Source organism: Dermacentor silvarum, chromosome 8, assembly GCF_013339745.2.
Source record: "Dermacentor silvarum isolate Dsil-2018 chromosome 8, BIME_Dsil_1.4, whole genome shotgun sequence".
NCBI classification, from domain to species: domain Eukaryota; kingdom Metazoa; phylum Arthropoda; class Arachnida; order Ixodida; family Ixodidae; genus Dermacentor; species Dermacentor silvarum.
In genome coordinates, this window is record NC_051161.1 from 125,966,847 (window position 1) to 125,987,291 (window position 20,445).

Here is a 20,445-nt window from a genome sequence, read left to right on the forward strand (position 1 = left end):
AGCGCATTAATTGGGTCACAATGAGGAAATCAAGGAAACATCAACAACTCTGTCCGTAGCTTTTCCTAACATCTGTGCACACCCTCACATCCTCATAGTCATTAGTAAACCTCTCCTCCTTCCTCCTCCTTAAAACCTTTTCCTAATCACTTGCAGGAAGACGTCATGGACTAGGTCAAGTCATGTAACGCGCAGAGCAGGTAAGTGGTGGTCTGTTAGAGTAACATAACAGAAACTAAGGGTAGCCATCGCATTATTTATAATCCTCTGTTAGCCTCAAATGTTACATTAATCAGTAGAGAGCAAAAGATGATTAGGAGGTGTGATTAGGAAGTTTACAAGAATAGGATGGAATTGGCTGGGACAAGACAAGGACAATTGGAGGTCATTAGAAAAGGCCTTTCTTGCAAAGAGACATAATACAGTCGAAGGTTATAAAACGAGGCCTCATCTGGCATGAACGCATCTTTATTATATTAAATACTTGTTATAGGCATATATTCATTGCATGCCAATGTCTGCGAGAACATTTATATATTTACTTAGCTATATCCGACAATTCATTATACAGTTAAACCTTCATATAACAAAGTCGGTAAAAACGGCAATTTGCTTCTTTATAGTGCAAATTTCACTGTATTGAAATTTGACCTTTTATTCAAGTAAGTGATCGATGGATTTTTCTTACACGGAAGGAACCGTAAAATTTTCCGAGTTATCGAGCAATCGGAAAAAGTAAATTTGAATGAGAAAAAAATTCATTTTGTTGAATTTGAGAGCCGGTGACAAAAGATAGTTTCATGCCATGTCGACAATATCTTCACATCGGCAGTACAAAGCGAAGCCAACCACGCTGTCTGTCTGTCTGTAATAAACTGTGCAGCGCATACCTGTGCGTATCTGCCCGTCAGCCTGCAGGACAATGCGCGAGCGCAGGTCGTTCTGCACCAACGTCTGGTGGGTCTCGGCAATGCCCAGCTCCCAGGGCAGGCCTGCACCCTTGATGCCTGTCCAACTGCTCGCTCCCGTGCCTCCGTCGTGGCCAGAAATGGTGATGTGTTCTGCCTTGCCCTGTCATCATCGGTTGGGAAATGCATTCTGTGCAATGCTGGCATCTTTTATGGCACAAGAGATGAACTATAGCGAGGTGCACATGTGTATAAGGTAAACAAAATGCCTGGAACAGTGTCTGACACGAGCGAGTTCAATTTTGAAAAAGCAGTAATGGAAAGCCTTGCGGCGAAGGCTTAATGTTGAGCTACTTTTAATGCATGCAGGAAAACTACTTCAGAAGTGCACGACATGAAAGCACTTACACTAGCAACTATCGCAAGCCACCACAGACATAACACAATGATTTCTGGCAGCTCTCTGTTAATGTGCTAGCATGTTGTAGAATTGCGACAGCTAGAGACAGTTTCTTGCAAATTTCTTGAAGAGTTATGGTTATTTGGTAGAAAGACTGCCACGTACCTGCAATGATTTACAATGGTTTGCTGCATGTACTATACTGCCACGCTATGCAGCTGCAACAATGGCGAGGGTGTCTTTTCTTTTTTTTTTTAACATGTGCGCTATCATATGTGCGCCTGTAATGAGTTCTGGCAGGTTCTTGCACATATGTTACCGTGCCATGTGCTAATGCACATCCATGGCACTTTTAACACATACATCAGCACTGCCCAAGAGTGATGAATAAATTTTCCTACTCTTTTTTTTTTTACTGTGTCATGGGCTACCAGTAAAACACATGTACATGCTCTTTCGAAATGAAATTGAAATGTCCAACATGCATCCCCTTAACTCTGTCAAAGTAGGTCCTGCACATTAATTTTTATAGTTGTCCCACATCAACTGTCCCAAATCCACAGTTCTTTGTGCTTCTGAAAGTGTAAGCCTAGTCATTAATACACAAATTCCTGCAAACCCAGTGCTCTTCTCACTTCAGTTAAGTTCACTGGCCACAACTAGAGAAAAAAGTGATGAGGGTCCACTTCTGAAGAAAATATAGTTAACATCTTCGCAGGAGGATGTCTTCCCTTCACGTTTTCTGCTTATCGACAGCACATGTCAGTTTAGAACAGAACGAAGCAATGATACAATATTCACCCGAATTACTTTACTAATTTTTGAAGGAGACCAAATATAAAAATCAGTCTTGGCAATGGACTCATTAGGTGCTGGGTTACTGCACAAAGTGACGCCTTAATTATGATAACCTTGAATGATGACACAATGACATAGCACCTGACATTGTCATGATCCATCCTTGTTTTATTTCTTTCCTACAAGCCAGCACTTGCCTCGAGTCAATGAGCTTGCTATATTTGGGCATTTTTATCATTACCGTACAGCACCTTAGCACTCGTGAAAGTAGCAGAGACAGCCACAAAAATTTGTCGCAGTTTCACCCGAAAGGCGAAGCACCAATTGCGATAGCAAATTAGTAGAGAGCTATACGGAGTAAGGATAGAAGTTTTATCAGCTGTATAAACTTGGACATGCAGCAGCACCAGCAACGCGCAGAACTGTTGTCGACGCCGTCGGCGTTTTGCCCGCGTTCGCACTGAACGCGCACGGCCTTTTTAGATAAATACGTATTTGGTACCGCAGCTAAACGTCGCCTCCCCTTCCTCCTGTCCCCCACAGCCTTTCGCGCGACGGAAAAAGTTGCGTTTGCTCTCTATATATGGAAAGGAGGAAAGAGACGCTTAATTCTGCAGCCCTTCAGGGAGCCCGGCGCAGAACGCGCGTTTGCTCTTCGACGTGCGTTCGCTCCCCGTGAAAGCGCGCGTCCCTCGCGCCCTTTCACTCGCACATACAGCGTCCGGAGCACGGCGACGATTTCAATGCCATTGACGTCATACGGAACCTCACGGCGACGGCGACGCCGACGGCAGAAATCTGCTTTAGAGTGTCCATATAATTGCTATCGCAATAAAATGACAACAAGGAGCAACATTCTGCCAGCCATACCTTGGCCACACCAGAAGCGACCACTCCCACGCCAACTTCAGACACCAGTTTGACAGAGACGCGAGCGCTGGGGTTTGAGCACTTGAGATCGTAGATCAGCTGCAAAAGAAAACAGAAAAGAGACAAGATGGAACAGCTTCAAACAACCGGGAAGCACAGAATCTGAAACTACATATGCATACACTCGCTGGCCGGCCGGCCGGCACCGACCCGACCCGACTCAACCGAGACTAATTGCCTGACTGTGACTGATTGATTGATTGATTGACTGATTTAGTTTAATGTCTCAAAGACTCACTGGGGCTATGTGAGTTGTAGTGGAAGACTCCAGGTTAATTCTGAACACCTGGGGTTCTTTAACATGCTGCCAAATTTAGGTATGTGAGCATTTTTGCATTTTGCACCCATCAGAATGTGGCCACCATGGCTGGGAATCGAACCTGTGACGTTGTCAGCAGCAGAAGGCCTTAACCACTGAGCCACCGCGGCACGTAGGACTCAACTTTCCGGGACGCAACAAGACTTGGCGAAAACTTATAGATCCCTAACCTATTCTGCTGCCATTAATATTTAAGGATGCTGCAGGTGCAGGAAATGTATTAACCCCTTAACTGCCTAGAGAAGTTTCATAAAATTGATGAAAAGTGTGAATGTTTTACAAGCCTGCAATCTCTTGCCACCTTTTTCGAAAAATTATGATACAGTCAAACGTCGATATAACGAACCTCAATTTAATGAAATTCACGATGTAACGAACAATCATTATTTTACCATCTTAGCTCTATTGAATTAACGAAACTCGATATAACGAAATTCTCGATATAACAAAGTTTTTCGCTGCAAATACAACTTCGTTATATCGCGATTTGACTGTACTAGGAATGTCTATAGCACTTATACTGACCTTGTTGCAAAAAAATAAGCAAAACCAAGACACATTGAGTTTTATTTATTTATGTGTAAAAATTACAGGTACAACCTTTGTGTAGTACAACCTTTGTGTGTAAAAATTACAGGTAGTACAACCTTTGTTGTGACAAGTTAACTCGTCCTCAGCAGTTAAGGGGTTAAAACTAAATTTTTAACAAACGAAATTACGTGGTGCCTGACAGAGACAAACACGACAGCAAAGACACCAGCCTCACCTCAGCCAGGTCCTCAATGGAATAGATGTCGTGGTGAGGCGGAGGACTGATGAGTCCCACACCGGGAACGGAGTGCCGGGTCTTGGCAATGTCCTTGCTCACCTGAAAGGCACAAAAAGACTTACACAACCTAGCTAAAACTTTTAAAGAGATATTCTAACAGACTGTTCCATTAGTCTTGTTATTGCTGTACTGGTACAGCAAAACTTGTGCAGTCGATTTCTATTAATTCCACTTTGACAAGATTGATGGAATTGATTAACTTATCCAGAAGTTTGAATTAAGAAGAGAGGCAGAATAAATGTCAAAATACACCGGTGCTTGTTCAGCGGTATTTACCGTATTTACCCGAATCTAACACACCATTTTTCCGAGAGAATGGGTCAGAAATTTGCCTGCATGTTACAACTGGATATGAGACCAACTCGTTTGCTGCATTGGCAACAGCCAACCATAAGAGCCATCAGACACAGCATCACCGCCATCACAAAATGGCAACAGAACGCGATTTTGTGATTGTTGCTGTCCGTTCATGTTGTGCTCGACTACAATCGAGTGGTATTTTCGGAGATACTATCACTTTTTTCATGATATTTCGCACGACTCGGCACCAGATGCGTCGGCATAATCAGCCCCGGCGTTTCTGGTGCTGTACCAAGCTAACTACCTGTGCACAATGCCAGGAACGCTGTCGGACGCATACTTTGACAAGTCCGATGCAGAGTGACTAGTAATATCTCTAAAAGTGATTGCTTGAGAATACTGCCTTGGTGTGCTTGGTATCTGTGGCCAATGAAGCGCAAATGGCGAAAATGATGCACCGCTTACATTATGAAAGCTCACTCGAAAAAATTCCCATCTAGAAAGGTACATTCTGCATTTCTCATTCTTTCCAATCGTGAGCATGGGTGGCGTGCAATATGTTGCCTTTATGAATCACCGGCACGTTACATTCAGGTGCACTTTTATTTTGTTACTGTAAGCTTTCAAAAATTGGGTTCACATTTGATTTGGGGGCATGCTAGAATCGGTTAAATACGGCTCCCATATGGTACCATGCTTCTGAATCTAGTCTCCACCCTTTATTTATGGGTTCAATGCACACCTAATTCGAACACGCACTCTATTTTATTACAAAAATATTGCACGCGACCAATTTGGGCAATAGAATGAAGATCACACCCACAGCAGTTACCTTTGCAGGATGTTAACTTACTTACACATATTTCACCACAATTATTTGTGGCGAAATGCACTAATGCTCCATTCAACACTTATAAGCACTGTCGAAAATGGGGTACTCAATTGGATCTTGCACTCTAAAGTGATCATTACACATAAATTTAGTAAAATTTTGTTAATTAGCTAACATCAGGGTGCAATTTTTCTTGCAAGTAGTGTCCACCTCTTCAAGTAATCCAGTTGATGTGACGAAATTGCAGAATCTACCACAGAAGATCCAGTCAATAGGTCTGTCTCTATTAAAATAGACAGCCTAACTTAATGTTGCTACCTGAGAGAGACTCATGGTTCCACATAGAAATAAACTCAGTATGCCATCACCTTATATCCAGGCAGTTCACCGCCCTCCCCTGGCTTGGCTCCCTGAGCCATCTTGATCTGGAGCTCGTCGCTGTTGGCCAGGTAGGCAGCTGTCACGCCAAACCTCCCCGAAGCCACCTGGTAGGAAGGACAAATGCACTATATCATACACTGCATAGCAGCTGTGCATACATCCACTGTCCAGCAAGCACAATGATTGCATTAGGTAACACCTGCTCGTTGTTTGCATTTTATATTTGTCACATGCATGACGGAAGAGCCTGCATATCCACAGCATCTTGGCAACAATCTGTTCATGACTTCTGTGTAAGTCCACTACATCCCAACTGACGAGATATCAGTTAATTACTTTGTCCCTTTAGCTGTGCACTTCCAATGCAACACATCGTAGCTTGCATATAGTTCCTGCATTTGCTATGATAATTACAACATTACTTATCTTGAACTGCATCACATTGCAATGTACGTTGCGACATCGCACAACAATCATGCTATATACAAAAGTCACGCAGCATGTTGAGACAAAGTCACATGTAAAATTTGTTTAGCTTGTACATTTGCAGTGCTACTTTTGCAACAATACTACTTACATCATTGGAGTAGCCACATTACAGATGACATACGACAAAGTTTGCTCATTATTTCTATTGTAATGACAAGACAGCTATGGTGATTCTGACTGTGCGCTGCTCCAAAGTTTCCCCGAAAGCATTGCTTCAACAAACACGGCACCACATATTGAAGTAATGGCTCTCACCTCACCATAACTACAACAAGATTCCTGTACAAATCACAACATTTGTATAACTGATGACGTATGATAAATGATTTGATAATTGATTTGATAATTGATTTGATAATTGATTTGATAAATGATTTGATAAATGATTTGATAAATGATTTGATAAATGATTTGATAAATGATTTGATAAATGATTTGATAAATGATTTGATAAATGATTTGATAAATGATTACGTATGTGCTATCACTTTCACTAATCTCATGCAGAATCAGAAAGCCTGAACATAAAGTTCCCAATGTTTTTGGAGTAGGTTGTCGACTGAAAACTGGAAATGAAGGTCATTTGAAAACTTTCAGATAAGTAACCGAATTATTCTTTCAATTAAACATCTGCAATTGCACATAACTAAGTTAATCTTAGTGTGAGCAGAGGCTTAGAAAGCCAGAATGAATGCAAAAAATAGTAGTACCACTGTCCTGAAATTATCACATTAACTTCTTCTGACATGATAAACGTAATTAGCAGCTGCTTATGGATAGTGAGAATCATAAAAATACATAGCATTTTTAAAGGTATACAACAACTCAGCCCAACCAGGTATTTCTGCATGAAAACGCTTGTAATATGCGAAAATAAAGTAAACTTTGTGACACCGACATCACCACTTTGGGTGTGAAACTCAAAAACGGAAAAGTTACCTTCATTCTCTATACTAATGATCAACATTTTTCAGTCTAGGTAATGTAACTAGAGTTCTGAAAAAAATATTTTGTGACTTTAAATTCATTTTATGTTTCTTGTCAGTGTCTCTGTAAGGGATTGAACACAGCTCAATGAAACAGAATTTTGGGCTGGTTGGCGTAAATTTATTGTTACATACTGAATACAACGTTACCCTAGATCACTTGTCTCGTCTCTTCTTTTCTGTCAATTCTCGTTCTAGTGTTACAATGTACGCAGGTAAGGACAGATTGTCAGAAGTATTCAGGTGAAGACAGATTAAGCATCACAAAAGACACATAGACCAGACACGTCGATGACACAGGCTTGCACACACCTGCTTGATGGCAGAGCGCTTGTTGTTGTCTGGGTGCTGGAGTGCCCAGCGTTCGGCGTTCTCGCCGCCCTCACCCGTGTTGGACTTGCCGCCTGCACGGTTCATGGCAATGGCCAGCGTAGTGTGTGCCTCAATGGAGATGCTGCCAAAGCTCATGGCACCTGTCACAAAGCGCTTGACAATCTCCTTGGCAGGCTCTACCTGGACGGTGCACAAAAAAAAAGAGCATTTCTATTAATTTTGTCCATGGCACCACAATTGCATCACATCACACCGTCGGCTTCCAAGACCACTGTATAAGAAAGAACTGTCTGATCACTCTTGAGTTGCCCCTTTCAGGCATATACAGCCGACTTCTAGTAATTCGACCCTGACGGGGCCGACAAAATTAATTCAATTATCTGGCGGGTCGAATTAAATAACATGCAGGATCCCGTGCATTCTTGCACAGGCACGTGATGACCACGCGTGGCTATGGATTGTAGTGGCTCAAATCAATACTTTGACTTTGATTTTGTTTGCGAAAACCTCGTTCAAGCGGACATACGATCGTTACAGCTATGAAAGAGCCTTCTAATTTGACTATACTCGGCAGTTCCTATTTCGGTTCAGTCCCAGCTTCGCTCTCGAAAAGTTCGTTGAAGCGGAAATAACGAATGAAATGCCTTCGTTATGAAGATACTTTTTTTTGTGACTTTCTATGGGCAGCTGACAGGGAATTGGAAAATCTTCGTTGTGGCGGAAATTTCGTTGTAGTGGCGTTCGTTGTAGGGGGATTCGACTGTAATATGCGATGTGCACTAAAGCTTCCTACTTACAAAGTGCATCTCCTACTGGCTGGCAGCTTAGATGGTTATTGACATTATATTGAGGCAAGTACTGGGGTCATGACTAACTGCAGACAACATTTGCATCAGAGAAGCCTCGCAAATGTGAGTCAAAGAACCTTGAGAGCTGAACTGTACTCAGTAGATTGATCATACATGCTAAAGCCAGTGAAACAACCAGTAAACATGCAATGAAATTGGATGCTTACCTGTGAAATGTCCAGAGGAGTACTGGCATAGTTAAACTCAAACTGTCCACGGAGCGTGCACTGTCGGATGCTCTTCATAGCATTCTCAATGTAGCGATTCCATGAATCCTTGCTGTTGGAACTGCACAACACAAACCAGGGCCAATAGTATATAAGTTTATTATTATTACATTTTTGAACAGGCCTTACTGAATATCACCCACGGCAGATAGCATTGTTGGGCCTTCCTTCAGTGGCTAATTCATAGAGCTAAGCATAACCTGGATGAAAAATCGAAATGCTAAAGTTTGCTAATTACTTTTAAAAATTTTTACTTTACAGCTAATGGTGCATGTGCAGATTTGAAGCCAGGTGATAGCGAAGTGATATTCACTTTGCAGAAATCTGGACACTGCCATAAATTTTGAGATTCCCTTCTTCAGAATGCGCCACAGAATACATTGGTATTCCAGTTCTTCAGAAACCTCCCCATGCATTTTGGTGAAAGAATTGAAGGATTGTCTGCTAAACGTATGTGACCGCATTAAGCCCGACCCTCATAGAACGAATTTCCGGCGTCCAAGCATCGAACATCACCCGACGGTGGCCGCTCGTTGGCCGGCGTCAAAAATCAGGATGCGTGCCATCAACTTGGAGGGGATGGATATTTTCGCCCGCCGCCGGAAGCATTTAGCGCGCGGCGACAAGCCCGATCCAATCAGGAGGCAGAACTTGCGGCCATTGCATCATGGGATTGAGTTTACGTAAAACATAGCAGCGGCCTCGGTTGCCCGCTTCGAACTGAATTCGGCATTGTTTTTGTAGAATTCACTTCGTTCGTAGCAAATGACTGCGCAAACGGCTTTTGCTTAGTCTCACGCCACTTCGACGATAGAGTGTTATGGCTAATCTTAAAGAATTTTCAAGATCGCTTTTCGTTTCGAACCAGGGTTCGTACAGGTTCCCAAGGCAAAAATTCAAGGATATTCCAGGACTTTCCAGGACCTGTCACAGGTTTTTCAAGGACTCAGAGCGGCATCCAAAGTAGGATTTCTTTACTCTAACATTCCCAAAAATGACTTGTTTTATTGCACTTACAATAAATAAATGTATGTCACAATTATAATAAAACGTCTAGCCTTGATAACTTCTCAAGATCACAACACAAAATGAATGCTTACAACAGCGGCTGAGATTTCTCCAGTATAGACTTGGTAAAGTTCACCAAAAATATTCAAAACATTCAGCATAGGGTTATTGCGCTAAAATCAAAAGAAATAAATGTATATCCCAATGATGTTAGTAATGTGTAACCTTGATAACTTTGCAAGTTCACAACAATACCAAAGAAAAGGAAGTTCACAAAACACACTGAATGCTCCCAACAGCTACTCTGACTTCTCCAGCATTAACTGGTCAAGTTTACCGAACATTTCCAAACTATTCAGTGTAGCCTTGCTACACATCCATTATATTATAAAAAATAGATTTACAGTATATTGCAATTTTGTAAAACATGTCTTATCTTGATCATTTCTCAAGTCTGCAATATTAAAAGTTAACACAACAAACATTTCGAAAACATTCAGCATAATGTTGTTGCACTTATATTACCATAAATAAAATCATAACAAATCTCCAGCCGAAGGCACAAAGGCACTGAGCATCAGTGGTAAAGTTGCTCCACTATAGCTCTCTTTAGGTTCACCTCGCGCGCAAGAGGGAAAGTGGGAAAAGGCAGACCGACGGGCGAGGAGTGAAACGAACGATAGGATGAGGAAAGCAGCGTAAACACTGCCAGCCGAGCCAGCACCCAAGCGCTGCACGCATCTCTCACTCCGTTCACGGTTTGATGCGGTGAAGCCTTTTATTTTTTCCCCACACTTCTACAAAACGGAACCGTGTGTGCTCGTGCCGGCGTATTGCTTCTGAAATGGGGAGTATATCAGATCGATGCTGATCTACCACAGAAAGGTCGCAATGTCGATATCAGAGTGCATTGCTCACGAAATTCAAGGATTTTCAAGGAAGGAAAAAAATTCCAGGACTTTCAAGGGCCTTGAAAATGCACTTTTCAATTTCAAGGGTTTTCAAGGATTTCAAGGACCTGTACGCACCCTGTCGAACGCACCTAAACCTAACGAGATAAATTTTCTTTGAGATGCGAGCGCCACCTGTTGATAAAGTTGGGAGATAGGCGTGACGACGGCGTATGGCCTCTGAGATGGGAAGATTTCGGAGGCTATGGTAGACAGCTTGTACTGCTTGTCTGTTTCTCTGCAGATCGGCGGACATGGGAAGTAAAAACACAATGCGCTCTTTGCTACCATTGCGCTGCCTCTCGCACTTTCTGGACGCACACACACATAATATTACTTAGGTGCCCTATGTATGCGAAATTCAAAGCGTAAGGGAATAGCATCCCACACGTAAACTACGTTATCACGCTATACTAAAACTCTCTTTCTGCAAAGTTCGTTTGCGGAACGGTAATGCTATTTCCCTTAACCCCGCTATTATACGCTTGCGTTAAACTAAAGCTGTCTAATGACACTACCCACTGTATCCGCATGGGCACAATGTTGGCAGAGCCAAGCTGTTTTCTGCGCTTTCTGGAGGTTGCGAATAGCCAAGCGTAAAATGTAGAAGAAATAACTCAAGAAAAATTATAAAACACTAAGTTATGACATTATTAAGTGTCGCAACATGCTAAACCTTACTATGGGTTACATTTAAAAAACAGTAATCTCCTGCTTCACGGCTGGCCACATTGATAGCGGCTCGGCGGCGTTCACCGCTGGATCGTCGCATGAGGGGCGGTGAGGCGAAAACACGGCAGCGCGTCTCGCTACATTTCTTGACGCGCGAACATCGTCGGCGAAGTTCGCTCCATGAGGATCGGGCTTTATTGTCCAGATTCCATATCTGCAACTGCAGCATGTGCCATAAAAATTTTGATTAGTCAAACTTTGCTATAAGCAAATTTAAATGCTGCAATTTGTTGTGCAACCAACGTCGACCTCTTCAAGTAGTCCACATAATGAAGAAGCAGAACTATCCTATCAGCCACAGGCACTTTCCTAAAAACCTGTCTCAAGTAAGAAAAAAAATGTGGTATACCTAAATCAGAGGGTCAATGAATAAACAGAAAGATCATCATTATCATCATCAGCAGCCTATATTTTATGTCCACTACAGGACGAAGGCCTCTCCCTGCGATCTCCAATTACCCCTGTCTTGCACAAAGCTGATTCCAACTTGGGCCTGCAAATTTCCTAACTTCATCACCCCACCTAGTTTTCTGCCATCCTCAACTACGCTTCCCTTCTCTTGGTGCTCATTCTGTAACTCTTTGGTCCACCTGTTATTCATCCTATGCATTACATGGCCTGCCAAGCTCCATTTCTTTCTCTTAATATCTATTAGAACATTGACTATCCCAGTTTGCTCTCTAATCCACACGGTCTCTTCTTGTCTCTTAACGTTAGGCCTAACATTTTTCGCCTAACAAGCTTTTGCAATGCAAAGAGAGGGTGTGACCAATTGGGAGAGCTGCCTGAAGATAGCAACTTTACAAATGCTGCTAGCAAAAACATTAATGCCCATGCATTTTGCTGCTTTCCTGATTTTACTCTTAAAGAAATACGGAAAGCACACAAAGAAGGCATTGAAAAGCTGACAGCGCGAATGCGAATTGTGAGCTAAGTGGACCCCATACACTTCGCTTGCAGCTCACGAAGAACTTCAGGAATGTTCAGGACCTGTCCCTCTCTTATTTCCTTTCGCTTGTTGCAATATTTTCAATGTGTGCGTGCAACACACAAAGGCTTCGTGAAGTGAAACTGCAATTTCAAATCCTGTTTTTATGCTCAGAATAATATGCACTTTCTTTAAAGGAAGCAAAATAGAAAACTGAGCAGATGTTATCGTGTTTTAAGTTATCAAAAAATAAGGGTTTTATAATGGAGACGCTCTACTGCACTGCATGGAATATTTACAAATCTACAAAAAAGCACCATCTGGTGCTTTTGTAATTGAAAAAAAAATTTCAAGAATGGTGTGTCACAACAGTGTGTGCCTTCTTTACAGAACAGCTCGACTAACATTGCGAGCAGCTTTACTAGACAGTTTTAGCTGAGCATCGCTCACGATCCGCTTCATTCCCATTTCACGTGTTCAGGCACTGCAGAGATCATAAGCTGTCTTGTGCTGCATGTTATGGAGAAAAGAAAATAAGGGATGGCACAAAAAAAGTCATGAAAGCGCAGCATACCTACGTTTGTGTGCTTTCATTTCTGCTTCTGCTTCATTTGCATACTTTTTTTGTGTTGTCCCTTCTTTTTTATGCACGCCACACAGTACAAGGCAACTGTGAATGTGCGCGATCTAGCCCAATTTATTGCATTGCTGCACGGTCAATAGCAGCAACCATATTTGTTTGCCGCTGAAGTTTCGTCAGTGTCGTATTTTCTGCACATAAAGTAGATGTTAAACTTTTAATGTAAATTGCTGATACCGCATGAATGTGAGCAGTATCGCAATAAAACTGCTATATCAGCCGTAGTTGCGCACAGCACGTGCAAGGCGAGGCGTGCGTTGCAGTGAATGAACGATGTGTTTTAAGGAACCCGTGGTGTTAGCGTCTGCGCAATCTGATTCGTGCAGTAGTATATTTGGATAGTTTTATCTATGGCTGCTGTTTTGACTTCAAAACAAGGCAAGGCAAGTGTTTTACACCTGCCCTTCGCGGCTTCGTGGATTTATCAGCGTTCGATGTGCAGTGTTCTCGCCGGCGCCGATTCACCATTTCGAGGTAATTATACTTCTTATTCTTCTTAGCGACGGTGGACGTAAGTACTTCTGTACAGTGCCGTCGGGCCGATTGCTGTGTGCGTTGCACAACGCTTGCGTATAATTCCTATCGTGTCACGTGGCAGCATTTTCTATGCCTCCTTTCTATGCCCAGGTTTTTTAACCGGGCCCTTTGGTCGAAGTCAACGAAAAGCTCGGCTTGTGTTCGTTGCTGTGCTAATAAATGCTTTCAGCAATTTTACCTGTTTGCCACGCCAGATATATTTGCGGGTAAATATATACCGTAAATTACCGCATGGGCCAGTTGAAGCGGGACCAGTTGCAACGGGGTCCAACTGGGACCAGTTGCAATGGGGACCAACTGGGAATTGTTCCATAAACCAGTTTAACTGGAACCAGTTGCATTCCCAGTTGGACACCTGAAGATCCGCTAGTGTTAATGCAGAGATCATAAGCTGGATATGGGCACTTGAAAGCGCAGCATACCTACGTCCATAAGTGTTGTCCCTTCTTTTTTAGTAAAAAACCATCTAGCCCAATTTATTGCATGCTGCGGCCAAAAGCGAAGCTTTCTATGCCTCCAACTACGGGTAAATATATACCGCAGAAGCGCCCACCCCACTTTTACTGAAGATTAGGTTAATCTGGATATGGGCACTTGTCCAGTCGAAGCAGTAAAAACCAAGATGGCGGCCAATGAAAAACTTCGGAGCAGGGTTACAGTGGCTACGGAATCGAAGAAAGCACGTTTAGTTTCGTATGGTAAATGATGGGGCACACTAGCGCCTACTCATCGTCACTGAACCCAGCGAATGTGCGAGTTGGTGCAGAATTTAAGCATCATTGCCAGATATGAAAGTTGGTTCTGCCAATACGATAGTTCACTTGCTCACCCCCATCGGTCTTTTCCCTTCCCACCCCAAGGAAGCGAATATCCCCGTCATGGCCCCTAGCGGTCGCCACGAGACCGCTAGGGGCTCAAGCTTTGGAAACGTTAATACTGGGCGCTTCCGCGGTATTTTACGGTAAATATAGCGGGTGACACGAGCGCAGCCGTGTCATTCGATACAGCTGCTACCTCGCTAACTGAAACAACAGCCGAGTCATTTAGATTACAAGTTTGCGTTGGATTTGAGTGTTTTTTTTAAAGGACATTCCTAATATTGCAAGCAATGTGCAACACAGCAAGGGCAGTGTTCTTTCTGCCTCTCGCTGCTGGCACATGCATTGTGCACATGTGCACTTGTGTTCCCACTGAGCAGCTGTGTGCCCATTGTCAGGATGCACAGGTATGAGTGGAGCGAACACTAAAGGCCAGGCTAAAAGCTGTGTATACTATCCCAGCTCGTGTGAACAAGCGTTACTTGTTTTAGCTGTGGACGATTTCATGTCGGAAATAAATGCCAGTGTCTGCACGCACGCACGTCTGTAAATGTGTGGCAGAGGAGAGGACACCTACGTGGCAGCTTCCTGCAGTGTGGCTATGCTGAGCGGGTCGTTGACGTGGCTCTCGCCGCCATTACGCCAGTGGTAGAAGCCAGAATTGCGGAGTACAAGGTTGTCGAACTCGCGGCCCAAATAGGCCAAGTCGTGACGCTGGACCAACTCCCGAGCCAGCACCTGCAAGAAGGTCCGAGAGAAATGGTGCAAAGTGCGCACATTTTCAATGACCGCATACCTACTCTCACCCTAATCATACCCTCTGACTATCCAGTGCTCCGTGGATCAAACTGAAAGTTAGAATAGTCCTTTGTCGGACAAATGTTGGTATTGTTGAGTGTACAGTACGGTTCGCTTTGAGAAAGAACATTTAAGTGGTGGCACAGCTAATATGACTTGAAATATTTTTTTAATATTATTGAACAAGAAAAAGTGGATGAGATCAAATATCTAAGGCAGACGTCAATATATACAAGAAAGTGAAAGTTTAAATATGATGCCAGCATAAATACAGCCCAAGCATGTCACCAATAAAGCTTGATCCCACATCCCCTTATTAATTACCATGATACTGCACTTTTATCATCACTGAACAGCGTCTCTCAAAACCCACTTGGCAGTTTTGGGACGCTAAACCGCACTATTTAATTTTGATTTTAATTGACATACCCCTAACTTCTAACATGTTCTCTTGCATTATGTTAGAATGTTCCTGTTTAGTATATTGATTATTATCATATGTGCTATTTGCTGCTGTTTCGCATTGTTTGTTTGCTTTTGACTGTCACAGCCTTTGTCAGGTAAACTGAGTGCTACCTTGAGGCACTGCTACCGAAGTCTTGCTTTTTTTTGTCTTGAAAGACAAATCAACTAACAAAGACATTACAACCAAAGCTCTTACATCAAATGTGGCACCACCTATGCGGGAGGCAGTGTTGCGGAAGCAGACGTCGATCACTTCCTGGGCAAGGCCCACGGCCTCAAAGATCTGCGCCCCTTTGTAGCTGTGCAATGTTGAGATGCCCATCTTGGCCATCACCTGTGCAAATAAACACCACACCAGCCATGTACATCACCTGTGCTGCCACTTCGTTTTTTGTTCCCGATAGATTTTGCTCAAGCCACGTTAATATCTGCAAGAATTCACAAAACCAATCTGGCGGACAATAAGTACGAATAAACTGAAATTTTTCAAGTTCAATTTGCAACTGTTTTGTTTATGACACCACAAATTCCTGAAAAAAAAAAGAAAGAAAAGAGGAACTGCTGCACTTAACCAGCTATGTTCACCTCACGCAGTGTGCCTTGCCTGTGGTGAAATTCAGAAATACCCTCTAGATTGCAAAAAGCCTTGAAACTCAAAGCTGGGGCTCAGCAGTAGTACATGTGAGAAAAGTCCACGCTATCAGCTTGTGCAATGGCCACTGAGCGGCCATGCTCACTGGCCATTGTTACTGGCCATGCTCACTGGCAAGAAGTTATTAGAAGAATTATTATTATTTTATTAGAAGAAAAAATGAAGGTCAAAAGTTCCGATTTTTAAATTTCATGCTGAAAGCCCAGTGCTAGTACATCACTGTGACATCACATGTTTTAAAGTGCATTTTTGCATTTGGGTGGTTGTGGCTCAGAAAGATTCTCCAAGTTTGCTAAGTTCAATCTTTGACTCACTTAGAATACAATGTAGTCCATAGCTACTGATAAAAATTAACTAGGTCCCAGCAGATGCCATCAAAATCCACAACGTCACGGCTAGTTAGTGCGGGAACTGCAAGGCAGCGTCACCATCAGTCTTTTGTTTACACATTTTTTCTCACTTACCACGTCACTTCACACAATAAGCGTGGCTCCTTTGGTATTGTGGAAGGGCAATGTTCCAAAGAGGCCACGGAGAAAGAATAACTCGGGAGGCGCAACTCTGCTTCTTCTCGCGTCATCACAATGTCACGCTGGAGCGCGGCGGCGGACATCATGACAGCGCCCCCTACCAAACGCCGGACCCCTGACGTATGGTCACGTGACGGTTTGTCGAAGTGATGCAGCGGATGCAGGGAGCACGGGGCTCAGTCTTATCGTCTGCTCACGCGCGGATGCTTGATACCAGTGGGCCGCCCTTGCATTAGGTAGCTACAGCTCGAGTACGCTAGCTGAACACGATGCCTGACGCTAAACGAGACGGCAGCTGTTACGTGTTCTCACTAAGCTGGCTGGAGCGCCAAGAGACGGGGACCGACCAGTACCGCCCCAAGGAGCAATAATTACTTTTTCGGCTGGTCAGGGAAGACTGTGCCTCCAAGGTCAGCGTAGTATTTACGCCTGCTGAGCGTTCTGCTGGGAAAATGTTTTTAGCAGACGTCGTTTCTCGTCAGTTCTCGATCCTCGCTTTCTATAGATCTCGCCCATTCTTGCAGGCGTTCGTAATTTGGAGCTCTGAAAGTTCGAGCGTTTTCCGCGCATTACTTCTATTCGCTGTCACAGTTTGGGACGAAGCATTGGTGCCCCATTTTCGATAATCATGAAATGTATACACAACGAACACTTACATCGCAGAGGAGCAATGGAGGAACTGCAGAACTTAGAAGGGATGATTCTGACTGCGCGAAGCGAGCGGCAGACTCTGCTCTACTCTGCTGTTCCGTCTCTCCACGTCTCCCCAAATGTGCCGGAGAAATATAATTAAATTTAGTTTCCCCGCACGGTAGCTATGTATCGCATACTCTGATCGGTACTTTTTATAGTGCATGATGATTAAGATCAAACAAATTCTCGTTTTTTGTTACGGCGAAAAATTTGTAAAAGCACAAAGTGCAGTTTTCTATACGCGCATGGATATGGTTGCAAATCGTCTGCTCTTTCCATACGCACCTGGCTAAAATCTCAGATCGTCTGGTCCTTCAAGTGCTCTAGTTTCTTGCTCTCATTGCCGCATAAAAAGCATGTAATCTTAAATTTAAATCTTGAAAAAAATATTTATACCATGACAGTCTACAGGTATTTTATTCCTTGAGTGCAAACCGCGCTGGCGCAAATCTTTTTGTGGCATCAGACAAGCTAGCGAAAGCAGCCAGTAGCAGACGACGCCGGGCGCCGTCGGAGAGCAATTTTTTTTCTTCCTGTGACCGCAGGCCGCGCGCACCGCTCCGACTACGACCGCGAGGGAAGTAGATTCCTTCCGTCACCGCAAGGGGCGCTGCGCCAACGTTCACCACTAGCGCGTCTCCTCCTCTTCCACCGTAACATTATCACGACAAGTGCTCACGCTGGCGCCGGCCTAGAGTTTCGCCTCCTGTTACTTCTTTCTCTGTGAAAGAGGCTCAAATGATTTTTCTCTTTAGTGTCATTTTAAATTCAGGCTCTTAACTACTACATTTGCCCCACCATGCATGAGGCAGGCTTTCTGGAAGAATTTTGTTGCACGAGTTAGGGGGTAGATATCTCAAAAGCGCCGCTAGTCTAAAAACTTATGCTGATTTGATACAACTTCACTGGTTGGCTTCAATTCCACACATGATCTAAAGTAGACAATCAAAAGTTGACTATGTAGTAGAATTTTGTTTACCAGCAGCCGACTGGTTCAGCAGATAAGGCCCACCTCTTCAAGTAATCCAGCAGAAGAGCTAGAACTACAACATCTGCCACAATGTACTAGTACAGTTAAACCTCGATATGATGAACTTCAATCAAACGAAATTCTTGATATAGCGAAGTATTTGCCTTTTTATAAGTTCTTCTCCATGGAACACCATGCATATTGAACCTCAATACTATAATGCTTCTTGAATTTCTGGTGCAGGTAACACACGTAAGAACATGGCAACCACATGCACCTTGGAAATACCACGTTCCATGGCGGCCACGTAGTTCTTGAAGATCTGCTCGTCCGAAAGGGGTGGGTTCAGGAGGCCGTCCGAGCGCAGCATGGCGACCATCTCGAACACGAGATACGGGCAGATGGCATCGGCACCGTAGCCCAGCAGGACACACATGTGGTGCACTTCTCTGAAACGCACGTGGAGCGATGCCAAACACAGTGTGATCAAGAGTGCATCAGTACGTGCTCACCCTCAACTAGAAGAGAGAATAAACAGTGAGAAAGGTGGGCTTGACACTTCATACAGTTGCTAGTTGCCCGTTCCTAAGCTACCGCAGTAGTTTAATTGGTAAAGCATCGTATGCTTAATGTAGAAAATGTAGGCTTGGCTCTTACCTGCAGCAAGTTATCTTGTCATTCCCTTTCGTTTCCCAGTACCTTATTGATGCGACAGCTTTCTGTAGCTACTTCGGCCACTTTGAATGGTTGGACAACCTCGCACAATAAATAGTGGCACATACCCAAGTGGGTATTTGCTGGCAGCTGTCTGGCCGAGTAGACAACTTGGGTCACTGTGTACGTGATATAATGGTATGTGCCCATTCTTGGCCGATCCCCCCAGAATTAATTTGACAAGGCGAGCCAATCATTCTGCCTTGACAGACACAGGTCAGCATAAAATGTCAGAACTGCCATGTGCATTTACTATTCTAGATGTTCTTTTACCTACTGGGTTTACATTTCCACATTATTGCAAGTCACTAGCTATAACAAAGTTCAGCAACAGCTTCTTCTGCTTTTCATGTATTATGCTATTTATATTAACTTTTGCAATCTTCAAAGTGATTTACATTTCAATATATTCTTTATAAAAATTATGCATAGAAAATGGTACTGCACATCATTATCATTCTGATGCGCTAAACTGTAGCATGCATCTCAGCCTATTACAGTGAAACCTCGATTATACGTCCCCCGGTTATGCGATGACCTGCATTTTACGACGAATTGGTTTGGTCCCGACAATACCCCCACAGAAATAATGTATTAAAAACCTCGATTATATGACACAATTTTACGCCGACCCCGCCTCGTAAAACGACTCTGTCCGGTACCGTCCAAGAAAAAAAAAGAAAGAAAACAAAAGCCCTAAGCAGACACAGGCTGGCGCGTGAGCACACTGCAGCCAGCTGATAATGGGTGTGCTGTACCGTATTCACCCGAATGTAACATGACCGTGAATGTAACACGAGGGGCGACTTTACAGTCACGCGAAATAATAAAAATAAAACCACGAATGTAACGCAAGATGAACGGAAAAAGAAATGGTACCTTTATTCAAAGAATCGCAATTCGGAAACTAAACTAGTTCTCATCGCTCATCATCGTCGTCTGAAGAGGAGACGCCCCGGGGCTTTCCTTGAACGGTATTCTAGGGCAATCACTTTTGTGGATAGTTTCACTTTCGCGAAAATTTGCGTGACTCGGCACTGAAACCGTCCCCACCAAGTGTTTCTTTCACTTTCACTTTATTTCCTTAAAGACCCCTCTTCGGGGTATTACATAAGGGGTGGGTTACAAAAATATGGATTAAGCATGCTATCAGCACCAAGAGCGCTGTCGGCCGTATACTTCAAGGGGTTCGGTGCCGGGACAAGCAGTCTCGCAAAACCGAAACTGTCTCCAGAAGTGATCGCCCGAGAATCCAGTCATCTTCCGTGCCGTCGAGCTTGTTTGAGATTTAAGTACCCCTTCTTCAAAGACCGCGCATTTCATTTGGGGCCAGTACCAGGCCACTTCAGGTTCCACAGAGCCTTTCCGACTGGCCTCGTACATAAATAGGGCCTGCCGCTGGCCCCGTCGAGACACCGAGCCACGGCAGA

General features: G+C 43.6%; 1 protein-coding gene across 1 annotated transcript in view; it reads right to left on the reverse strand.

Moving 5' to 3' along the window:
• The window catches only part of LOC119461673 (uncharacterized), a 137,573-nt gene that overhangs the window by 58,886 nt on the left and 58,242 nt on the right, over positions 1–20,445 (reverse strand). The window contains exons 16-24 of the mRNA XM_037723043.2: positions 18,579–18,750; positions 15,653–15,790; positions 14,771–14,931; positions 8,521–8,641; positions 7,485–7,685; positions 5,685–5,801; positions 4,122–4,223; positions 2,977–3,075; positions 891–1,071 (exon numbers count right to left, since the gene is read on the reverse strand). Coding sequence (XP_037578971.1) covers positions 891–1,071; positions 2,977–3,075; positions 4,122–4,223; positions 5,685–5,801; positions 7,485–7,685; positions 8,521–8,641; positions 14,771–14,931; positions 15,653–15,790; positions 18,579–18,750 — 1,292 coding nt within the window. The remainder of the gene's footprint in view (positions 1–890; positions 1,072–2,976; positions 3,076–4,121; positions 4,224–5,684; positions 5,802–7,484; positions 7,686–8,520; positions 8,642–14,770; positions 14,932–15,652; positions 15,791–18,578; positions 18,751–20,445) is intronic.